Source organism: Oreochromis aureus, linkage group 7 (assembly GCF_013358895.1).
Source record: "Oreochromis aureus strain Israel breed Guangdong linkage group 7, ZZ_aureus, whole genome shotgun sequence".
NCBI lineage: Eukaryota > Metazoa > Chordata > Actinopteri > Cichliformes > Cichlidae > Oreochromis > Oreochromis aureus.
In genome coordinates, this window is record NC_052948.1 from 38,811,129 (window position 1) to 38,823,059 (window position 11,931).

An 11,931-nucleotide genomic window follows, 5' to 3' on the forward strand; every position below is an offset into this window, starting at 1 on the left:
AAAAAGGGTCTTTTCCTGCTTTTTGACCCCTCTGACATGAACACATGGAGTCTTTCAGTCTGTAAGACCTACATGTGTAATCAAACTTGGTTTTTGAGTGTGTTCGGTCAAACCTCGGTGTGTGTGAAAGCAGTGATGGGCATCCCTGGAATGCGGCTGTGCTCCAAATGTCCATGTCGCGGTGGATTGATGACCTGGTACAGGAAGTTCATCCCAGAGAAGTGATGGCTGGCGACTTTAATGATGTCAGAGGTCAGCGGCAGAGAAGACCCCTCATCTAGGATCAAGTTGGACACCTAAACAAAAAATGTGTAGAACAAAGTAGTGACTGACTGCTTTCTGGTTTGGTAAGTTGACCTCCATTTGAACTTTTTTAGGATTCTACCTGCAGAGGAAGCAGGATTGGGATGATATCAATCTCCAGCCTGATAGGTCCAACCTTTGTCACCCCATTGGTTGCTTCCAACAGAACAGAATCATTGGTGCTTCCTGCAGTCTGTTGTTGATAGATAACCAAGCCCTGGTTCAGGTCCTCCTGGGTGAATGTGGGTGTTGACTGCTTTTTGATACCCTGCATGGAGGGACAGAGTGAACAGATCCCTTGACTGCAGCCTCTTAGTGACCCATTAAATACTTTAAAAATGTGATGTGCAACTTTTGTGGGCCAGTTTTGACAGCATAAATATGACAGACTGAAACACTAAGTGACAGGAAATGAGACAAGGGAATAGCTTGGCATGTAACAATGGTGTGATCTATATCTGACAACCCTTTTCTATCAGTGCCCTCTTAACATAAGTGGTTTGCGCCAAGGGTCACTGGAGGAATCAGCTATGAGTTTTTACTCTTGTATATTTTCAGTTTTAGCCTGAAAAGCCTTAGAAATGCATTTGTAACCTTTTCCAGACTAACAGACGTCAGTGACTTTGTTTCTCAGCTGTACTCGAGCTCCTTTAGATTGTGCCATGATGCTGCTTTTTGAGATCTCTTAGCCTACTTTACTTTGTCAGACAGTTTCCATTTAAATGTCCCTTATAGAGGTACCTACTTTATAGTTCTGTCCTCCATTCATGCGTTGATGCTTGTTGTCAGTGGACAACCTCTGAATGATGCCAACCTTGGGAAGACTGTGCACAGTAAAAACTATCTCTGAGGGCTGACTGTCTTCATGGACCACCTGGTTAAAAGAAAAAGAGAGTCACAAAAGTGATGCTGAATATGAAACTAAACAGATTTTATAATCAGAGAATTTACCTGCAATATGTGAGGATCTTGGCTTTGCTTACCTCTAAGTTGTCCCTGCTTATAGAGATATTCTGTCCCTCTTCCACCACCACTGGCCGGTTGTTTCTGACTGTTGGTGGCCTCTGATGACTCTCTAGATAAATCTTTACCGAAACTCCAATGTCTAGATGCACCTCCCTCTTCCCTCTTTCCAGCTGCTTCTCTGTACTCCTTTCTCTAGCTCTTGCCGTCACATTGAAGCTATCCGACAACTTGTGGCTGCCATCATGGCGATACGCCAGGCGCCCTGCTATCAAGTCTCGCTGGGTGAATATTGAAATTGCATCTGCGTCTGTGATAATCCCGCTCTCTCTATCAATAAAGCAGATCACGCCATGTTTAGGTGGGAGGAAGACCTCAAACGTCACTTCCTGTGGGTCTCTGATGTCAAGGTTGCTGAAAACACTGAGGTTAGCAGAGGTCAGGGTCGTGATCCCACCCTGCTGGACCATGAGGCCTGTGTTGTTCTCCACCTGCAGGTAAGGATCCTGCGCCATCACCTGCACCCCACAGCAAAAGAAGACCAATCATGCTAACATGAACTTCATTATTTTCACACTGAAGTGTCTTTTCAAATCTAATTACTGGCGAAACCTCATAGAAAGTATGAACAGAAATTTAAAAAATCACATCAAATAGAAATTTATAGTGAGCGCTTAATCTGTATTTTTGCAAGATTTCTACTGCACTTCTACATGTTTACGCAGCTTTTTTATATTTGTGTCAATCACGAGTCTGAGATGACAGCACCCTCCATGTGACTCGGAAAAAATCAGTGCTTGCCCAATGATTGCATTGCAGATTTTCAGATTGCAAGTGATTGCAAGCAACCAACTGGTTTTCCAGCGGAAGGCAAGGCTGCTGAGTGCCTTTATAATTTTGCAGTTAAAAATACTTTCTGTTTGATGTCTGTGCTTGCAGACAGAAACAGATTTGAAAATAGATTGTATGTTATTGCCAACTTGAAACCAATCTATTATAAACTGCTGGCAGACTGACTCAATTTTATTGACGCTTTATCACTGGCACTGTTGAAGACAGCAACTGACTGCGAGTCACTGCAGACTTGGTCCTCGTGTTCAATACAACCATTTAAAGGCAACACGATCACATTGCACATGCTCGTAATAACTTTGTGGGCATCTCCAACCAGTTTTCCTCAGTGTGACTGCAGCATTATCCTTCCTGTCACTGTTATTAATTTAAAAAAAACAAAAACAAATAGAGAATAATCACCTCCAACAGCGTTGAAACATAATGCTTCCCGTCGGATACGAAAAGCACAAAACGCCCAAAACTCACTCCTCTGTGGACAAACAGCACCTTTTTCTGAAATGAGAAAAAGCAGGAGGCCATCATGACCAAAGAGAAAAAAAGCATTTGCAGGCTTTATAAAAAATATGCAAACTATAAAAGATACCATTATTACTCTTACCTGTTCAAGGTCACGCTGTGTGAACTCATACAACTTGTGGCTAGGATCACTGGCCAGCACCAACTCTCCCATGGGGATCCCCCTCCGTGTGTACACCAACCAGCTGTCCTCAAAATCTGAGTCATCATCACGATAACGAAGGTCATTTAACGTCACCAACCTCTGGCCCTCCCGTGCCACGTGGAAAACTTTATCCACAAGCCTGACAGGCCTCTGATCATTGACGAGCTGCACTGAGATATTAAAGGTGTGTTCTTCTGCGTTTCCGTCCTCTTTCTTGTTCGTGTGTTTGTGAGATTTGTAAACCCCTATCTGAAATGTGAAAGAATCCTGTTTAGTTTCACTGTCGTCATGAACGTACATGATCCTTTCCTCAGTTATATCCTGATTTGTGAATGCCATAATGTTGTCGTTAATTGAAGTTGAGTTGGAGAGGTTGATCCGCCTTATGTGCCCATGCCTGGGGCTCTCTATAATGTTGTAGAGGACCTCCCGGTTACTCGCTGTGTGAGTGAACAGAATATCTCTGGTGATTACTTTACTCCCTCCTTCCATGACTGAAAGACCTTTGCTTATCACAGTGACGGTGGTCGACTCGGCTTTGATGTTGATTCTGAAGTCGTAAGTTGTTGAGTTGGAGTGAGCTGAAAACACCTGAAAGCTGAACGTGTCTCTCGTATCGTCATGTTGCCGGTTGATTAGCTCGTACCTCACCAAACCATCACTGATGTTCCTCTGGCTGAAGGTTGAGTTCCTTTGTAGGACCTTGTTGTTGAGGAGAAGCTGACCTTTCTTGGGTACCGTTACCATCCTGAAATGGAGGTCACTCTCACTGAGCTTAACACCCTTAGAAATCACATGGAGGTCCTCGGGAGTGAGAACGGCAGCCTGAACGCCATTGAGCTCCATCTTACTCCGTGTGATCTTGAAGTGAATCCATCGTACCGCGATGGGGAAAACAGCCTCTTGTTTAGCCAGGGAACCGATACTGACTTTAAATTTAAAGTGGTCAGTGATGTTATTCTGCATCTGTAAGCCACGGTAGGTGCTGAGGTACCGAATCCGTTCTTTTTCCAGAACTTTCTGAGAGAAAGAGGTCGCTGGCTTCCATTCGCCGCTTGAGTGCAACCTCTGGAGCTCGCCATATTGTGGGAACTCTGTAACATTATACCAGATTTCTACTGTGGGGTCAGCCACATTAACTTGTACCGCAAGGTGATTGGTGGTGATGACTGAAGCTTCCCCTTGGTTCACCTCCAGTCCGGTGTTGTTCACCAGTTTATCTTCGAGTGGCACGGTTATTATCCTCAAAACTACTGTGTTGCTTACCTGACAAAGGGAGAGGGAAGATTTAAAATACCATCTGAGAGGATAAGACAAAAGATAAGAAAAGAAGACAAGCTGCTATTTTACTCACCTTCTGCCCGTCACTAACCCTAAGAGCCAGCCTGGAAGTTGAGACCCCTGTGTGGATAAAGCTGATCTTACCCTCCTCTAGATCGTTTAGGGAGAACAAGTTGATGGGCCTGGAAGATAAGAAGCATTAATGTTAAATGCCAAATTTCCATTTTTTCTTTCCTAACCAGTTTATGGTCGTGGTGGAGCTGAAGCCTAGCCCAGTTGTCATAGTAGGGGAGGCAGGTGTGGTGTTCCTGGGTCTTTGACCCAGTGTTTTATGTTTTTGGTCTTTCAAGTTCTGTTAATTATTAAATATCTTCAGTTTGATTCTTGCTTGCTTCTTGCTTCTTGTTTAGTGTTTCACCTTTGTATAAGTCCTTAGTGTTTCTGTGTAAACTCCCTTATATTTAGTTTAGTTCTGTCTGCTTTTTCCTGTCCTCATTCACTCATACATGACATGGGTTACATGTTGGATAGGTCGCTAGTTTGGACTATGGGATGAAGCCAGACTACCAAGAGAAAACCAAAGCATAGAGAGAACATGCAAACTCCACATTAAAAGGTCCCTGAATCTTCCTACTCTGTGAGGACAGTGCTAGCTACTGTTACCACTGTGTTGACCTCCAAGGTGATAACCTGTAGTTAAAAGTTGTAGTAAAATGAAAACTAGGGGAAAAATTAGAATAATACTGCATACTAACTCAAATGACTTCATCCAAGACAAGTGGATGAAACAAATTGGTTCGACTTGTTTGTGTCACTCAGTGCAATGTCTGTGAAAAAATCCTACTAACAAACACTTTACCAGATGAGGGACTTGGCCCAGCTTTGAAGAAATACTCTCCACATCTGGGCTCAGGAAGTTTTGGAAGGACTCTTTAACACAAAATCCCATCATCAGAAATACAAAATTTGGGAGACATGTTCTCAATAATCAGCACTGATATAATTTTAGTTTTGCCAGTTTGGTCAAATTTGTCAAGACACACGAGTAAGTCCAAATGCTCAGAATGGGATTTCCACAGCCCGATCTTAAAGTAGCAACAGCACTGAAATCGGTCCAAATTTTAAAAAGGAGGACTTTTTTATGGGTTTGATTACATCTTGTATAGTACTGAACTTTTTAAATCTTGCGCCTGATTATTACTCCACATTTTATGATTAAAAAAGAAAAAGCATCCACATATTTTTGCACATTTTGTTGTAGTTTTGCCTTAAATCTAACAATCAAGATGTGATTGAAGGGCAGGCTTTCAGCCTTAATGCAAGGGGTAAAACAAAAGTATTACATTAACTGTTTAGGAATGACTTACATGTTTATGTAATGTAATATTTATGTAATGCTGCAAAATCTACTGATGTATAAAGGGACCACACAAACAAGTAATATTACAATAAAACTCTTATGCTATGGCAAAAGGAGAAGCTGTCATGAAGAGAAATAAGCAATATTTTCTTCCCAGGGTTTCTTCTTAATTATACACAAACAGCCACTTCCACAAAAGAGCTCAGTAACTGGATCTAAAAAGATTTGCAATGCCCTATTAAAGCTTTATAAGCCGTAACACCAACCTGCCAGGGTAATCCTGATGCTCAAGGTATCCAGCCTCAGTGTTGAGGTTTCCCAGGGAGCTGAAAACGAGCTCCTCAGGACTGCTGTCAGGGTCTAGCACTCTCAGCACATCTGTAGTCAGCTGGGGGAATTGTGAATGCATTAATTTTGATCTTTGTACGTATAATTACTCAGACATTTTCCTGTACCTACCTGTCGTCTGGACTTCTCGAGTAGAGTAAAATAGTTTCCCTCTGGCAGGCTGAGCACAGGGGCATCGTTCACAGGACTGATGCTAATTTCGAACTGGTGCAGACGGTTGCCCTTGAGAAACACAGGAAGCTCCTTCTTATTGCTGGAGAAGACTGAAAATGTGAAGAAGTCATTCTGGTCCTCTGAGCCGCTGTGAACGTACATCACCCTGCCCTGCCAGAGGTCCAGCATACTGAACGTCCGGTCCTTCTCCTCAATTCCTATCGTGATGGTCCTCTCCTGGCCCTCGTCCATTATCCTGTCGGGGTCTGGACTCAGGTCCAACCGGAGCTGGCCATGAACAGGCTGTTCCTCAATGCGGAACATAAACTGGGATGGATGAATGCCCAGTTTACGGAAGTCCAAATTCACCTGGGAAAGAGTCCAAAGAGAATTATATATTGGTGCTGCTTATTTTTATTTTCATGATTACTTAAAAAACACTAAACTCAAAAGACAGATCAGAACTACCTTTATGTGTTTTGGTTCAAGAGGTGCCCGGCCTCCCTCAGATACTTCTAGTTTCCTCAGCATCAGGAAGTTAGGGCTCCTCTTCGCGTTAGTCTGTGTAGTTGTGATATCAACCGCAGGAAGATCTGTTGGGCTGGTGAGAATTGCTCTCTGTGGAGCCTGCCCTGTCTTACAGCCCACGGTGACATCCTTGGTGACTGTGGCATGAGGTAGGCCTGTTTTTTGAGTGTTCACCCTGATTTCACGAAGGCACCCTTTAAAGGAGCCTCCTCCTTCTCCTCCAGATGGAACAGAAATCAATCCAGCTCGCCTTGCTTCTCCCCGAGCTGCTTCATCCAGCCCTCCTAGGAAGAGAGGCCCCTTGAGCTGGATGACCTGAATCTCTGGGCTCAGACTGGCCTTCACCAGCTCTTTGCCTACCTTCAGCTGCACACTGTGAGGCAGCAAGTGAAGCTGGATGGTGTACCAGGTGTGGTTGCTGTTTACATTTGTTAAAGAATGCAGCTCAGTTTTACTCCCCTCTCCACCTCCTACCGAAGCCACCAGGTGACCACGTATGATCTCAATGGCGACAAACCCTCCCTGGTTGTCAGAGCTATACAGGACAATGCCGTCTTCTTCTTCTTTTGCAGCAGGATATAGTTCACATTCAAACACTCCCTCTTGAAGCACATCCCATGGTGGGAGTGACATGAACGCTTTTGAGCTGAAAAAGCTGACAGGATCTTCTTCTGTTGCAGAAAACTGTGGACTACAGCCCAGAGATACCTCATGGACGGTCTTGTACCCAGAATGTGGCCTGAGACTGGACAGTAAGTTATGTTGATTGAAGACGACTTCGTCCATGCAACCCCTAAACCCAGAGGAGATGTTGTGAAGATACAGATGTTTTAATCCAGCTGTCCCGCCAACAAGCAGTCCATCCTCCACACCGAGCTCCGGATCTGGTTCCTGTATTTGTAGGCCGGTGTGGGAGTTTCGGTCCACAGTAATAGTGATATTGTGGCGGGTGTGGGTGAGATCCACAGTGTGCCACGCCAGATCACTGAGATGGATGCCCTTTTCTGAGCGCAACGAATGCTCACCCGAGCCCAGATCAATACGTACCTGAGGATTGAGGGAGAAGGTGAAAAAGGAAAAAGTTCATAAACTCAAAAAAGTTGCAAGGAAAGTCCAAATATCACAGATCACATGTTGAATTTGTGTGTACATAAAAAACAAAATGAAGAAAATGAAGGCTTTTCCACAAATAGAAATGCAACTGAGATCTCTCTAAGAGCACCACTGACTTGTACTTGGTATTTTTATTAAACTATTGTGGTTTTCTGTCTTAACCTCACTCGTGTATGAACTTGTCTGGAATTAAAGCGGTGCCGGGGGGGTTACTTTTTACCCCACTCGCTGAGCAATTTGACGCCAAGGTTTCTGGGTTTAATCTTCTGTCTGGTCTTCTTCTGGATAGTAAATTCCAGCATATTTAATGAACTAAAATGGCCCGAGGGACAATTTTTGCCCCTTTTTTTCTTTTTTTTATGTCAGCCCCTGGACAGTTTTTACTAATCCGTTTTAATCCTAAGCCATTTTATTGAAATGGATATAGCCTTTATCTTACCTTGTCTCACAGTGATACACTTTGTCTCACATTTTTTCTGTCTTTGAGATAAAGAAGATTAGTTTCTTCTGTGTTATAACCTCCTACCTGCAGGTACCCAGAGATCAGCTCCAGAAGCATGAAGTCTGTGTGTCCTGCTGCCAAAAACAGCAGCCCTGACTGACTGGAGGTTCGAAATCGAACGTGGATTAACGTCTGTATGGACGTCTCAACTGTCCGCAGGTAGATGTAGCCATCTCCGTAGAATGAAACTGCAACAGTGCAACAACAAGAAAAAAAAAAGACAAACATAAATTGAAGCCTGAGCTATCACGAAATCACTAAAACATCGTGTAGTTAATCAAAGATGCTCTGACAGCCATGTTTCAGGATTAAGCTTAATTTAATTTGCTACCATACAGGAAGCCCTCATAGCCCTGATGCTGATTATAGACCTTCTACCAGGAAAAAACTCTTCCATTAGCCTGCATTGACTGATCTGTCACTATGTGCACTCTGTACCTGCTATCTGAAGTCAATTAATGACAACTAATGCATTCTGTAGAGGTTCATTAGACGTCATTAGACCCCCGTTGACCCAGATGACGCAAATTGGTCTTTTAGTTCAAAATACATGCCATTAACTTCAATGGGAAACTACGGTAAAAATATAAATTAAAAGGAGTTTCAATCAAGGCAACAATGTGCACTATATTGCATGACAGATGTCAAAAAGACAAAGTGAGGCATGACTGTGGCTCAGTAAATCTGTACTTATACAGCAGAGCACATGCTAGGAACGTTCACATTTTAGCATGATAGCATGATTGCATTTGCACTAAACACAGTAAAGCATAGTGTTAAAGCAGAACTTCATCTTTTTAAAAGGCATTAGAGTATTTTCTAATGATAAAGACCATCTCCATGGCCATTCATATTTTCCAAACAAATTCCTGGGTTTTTTGTTTTTTTAATTTTTGTTTTTTGAGGTTTTTATTTATTTATTTTTGAACCATTTCTAAATAGTTATTTCTGTGAATTACAAAAAGTGCTTTATAATTACAAGACAGTCCATGCAATACGCTATTTTGTAATTTTACACACAATTTTAAATATTTGTTTCTTACAGTTTAAACCCAAATAGTTGTAGTGGCAGAGTTCCTTCAATTCCAACATCAGCATTTTATATAGATCATATATAAAGTGTACGATATTCAGGGACTAGACGTGTAGTTAATGGGGAGCTTTACTGGTCTGGCTCACTAAAGATCAAAGTGCGCTGTAAATATGAACATACATGTCAAATATAGTTTGACATCAATGATCTTGAGCCATGAATTAGTGCTGACAAAAATTCAAGAAGCGTTTCCATTGCTTCTGTTTTTATTCACCTTTAGTCCAATGATCTTTATAATTAAACACAGATGATGCTTGTCTGTCTCTGGCTTTATGAGCATGTAATTACAGCATACTTCTATCTATCAATGAGGCCAGCATATCTACCACTAACTATAAATGAGTGTCTTTAACATCATCGATTTGACCTACAAAGCAGCGACACGCTCTCTGACTGTCCAATTGTGCAAACTGTGACGTTCAATGGATGGAGGTCAGAGCCGTGTGTCTGGATGCATGCAGCTGCAGTTTGATGACACTAAAAATGATTCAAAGCTCTGTAAAAGCAGACAGCACAACACTGCAGAGGCAGTGACCACAAAATGGAAATAAAGGGAAAATTTACATGACAAAAAAGGGTGGCAAAAAAATCAATGCATTTTAAAGATAAATTAAAGTTTGTTTGTTTCCACATCACACAGGAAAAATATTAACAAACAAGGCCTGTATAATCTTAACTATTTAATAGTTAATATTAACACATCTATTAGACTACCTGTCATAACATCAAAAATGTGTTTAAAATTCTAGCTTGTGTTTATTAAGCAAATAACAAACTAAATTCACTTTTTTATAGGCAAATTTGAGCTGACACACTGGAATTCTTAGAAAAGTCAAAAATTGTTCAAGCACAACATTCAGCCACTAAAAAGAATTTGTTTCTGTTACAGAAATACAAGTAAAAACTGTAATCTGGTATCTAAATTTGAAAAAAGAATAATAAGAATGCGCTTCACTATTTCTTTCAGCTTTTTTGTAAAATGTTTGAAAACAACAATAATTATATTTTACTGGCGGATTAACAGTTACAGAAACATTCAAAAATGATTTTGGTGAGTGCTAATGCTAATGTTAATTTAGGCATAAATCTTACTCTGGGTGGTGGTCTATTAACTTTGTTAAGACGTGTATTTGGTCTTTAAAAAACATACATCTAACAAACATCTAATATTTAGTTGTTTAGCGCGTGCTTGCTGTAGATAACTTTTAACACAGAATTTATTTTTTCATGTATATTTTGTAAATATAGGGAAATTTTAATGTTGGTACAAAATTTTAGAATGAGAAAAAGTATTTACATTTATGTGTCTGCACTGTAACATATGTCACAATGACTTAATATTTTTTTCTTAAAATCCCTTCTTATCTCTGAGTGGGAAAACTTTGCTATGAAAGCTTTTATTGACTTTATGTGCTGCAGTGTGAAGTACTCAGTCAGCAGACTGGCCCAGCATGCTGCTCTGCATAAAGCCTATAAGCCCGCTGTCAGTATAACCCACGTCTGTCCATGCATCTCTAATCTGCCTCTATGATAGCAGTGAACATTGGATTATTAATAATCTTCCTACACTCGCAGACATCTCCAATGTGAATGCAAGTCACTTATGTGCTCTGACAAACAGGTGTGATACAGAGACATGTGTAACTGCCCGAGGCAAAGCTGGTGGCCATTAGAGAGTTTTGCACGCATACAAAAACTTTCCAAATGTTGTTAAGTGTTTATATTTAAGTGGCAGATATCTGTAGTGGAGAAAATGACATATTGTTTTCATGGACAATGAAATGTATTGCAGAGAAGAGCTTAAGAGTTAAGATCAACGCTGTATTTGCGAGGATTACCACCAAAAATGTAAAATTCTTGGCATCAGCTCAACTAACCATGTTGCTGCATAAAACATAAGGGCAAGCATCCTTCCCCAAATAAAATCCATCATAATGCCATATGTCACCAGTCTGCAATGTTAGACAGGATTAGATAATAAGCAGCCAACTGCCAGACCCATTTAAAGTAAATCAAAGGTTGTAAAAAGATAAACAGGCCTAAATAACACCAGCAAAACCTTCCGTTGTCTCTATAATGATGGAAATCATTTCAGCGCAGCAGTTATGCATTAAATACACTCCAACAACCCTTAATAATTATTTTTCACATGCATCTAAAGGTGAAAACGTTTCTCACGTTGCTATAATGTATTGAAACAAATGCCAGGTTTAACTTTTACATGTAGGTTAAGACAAGGAGTGATTTTTTTTCCTCTGCAGGAACCTACCTCCATAAACGTGTCCGGTGGAGAACAGCAGCAACAGAAAAACATCAGCCAAAACACTCCCCATGGTTATGTAGGCTCCTAAAATCTATTTTGCATCTTAGTTAAGCGAAACATCTGGCTGCTTGACTGTGCAGCCGATTATCTTTACTGCCCATGTCACTCCCAACACTGACAACGTCAGGACAATCTCTTCATGCTCTGCTGCTGGCCTTGGATTACAGACTTGGCTACCAAAAAACAAAACAAAAAAACCATACCTGTGTCTGTGAGCAGAGCGCAGAGAGGTGGAGCTCCACCCTCGGATCCTCCCCTCAAATTCAGGAGACCTCTGTGTGCAAGTATCAGTCGGGAACACAAGGGGGAGTTGTTGCAGCATATGGAGACAGATGGAGGGGGGAAATGAAAAACGGAGAAGGTACTTTCAGAAGATGGGGCAACCTCAAGAGCCAAGAGCTGGAAAACGAAACCAATGTGGAAGTGGGAAAAACTGCAGTACCTCTAG

The 11,931-nt window shown here is 41.4% G+C and overlaps 1 protein-coding gene across 1 annotated transcript in view; it reads right to left on the reverse strand.

Moving 5' to 3' along the window:
- LOC116324953 (chondroitin sulfate proteoglycan 4-like) overlaps nt 1-11,676 on the reverse strand; it is a 23,332-nt gene extending 11,656 nt beyond the window's left edge. The window contains exons 1-12 of the mRNA XM_039615396.1: nt 11,430-11,676; nt 8,092-8,255; nt 6,393-7,499; nt 5,883-6,293; nt 5,690-5,811; nt 4,137-4,245; nt 2,720-4,048; nt 2,521-2,613; nt 1,287-1,784; nt 1,049-1,177; nt 386-571; nt 114-296 (exon numbers count right to left, since the gene is read on the reverse strand). Coding sequence (XP_039471330.1) covers nt 114-296; nt 386-571; nt 1,049-1,177; nt 1,287-1,784; nt 2,521-2,613; nt 2,720-4,048; nt 4,137-4,245; nt 5,690-5,811; nt 5,883-6,293; nt 6,393-7,499; nt 8,092-8,255; nt 11,430-11,493 — 4,395 coding nt within the window. The 5' untranslated portion in view covers nt 11,494-11,676. The remainder of the gene's footprint in view (nt 1-113; nt 297-385; nt 572-1,048; nt 1,178-1,286; nt 1,785-2,520; nt 2,614-2,719; nt 4,049-4,136; nt 4,246-5,689; nt 5,812-5,882; nt 6,294-6,392; nt 7,500-8,091; nt 8,256-11,429) is intronic.
- Nucleotides 11,677-11,931: the final 255 nt, after the last annotated feature.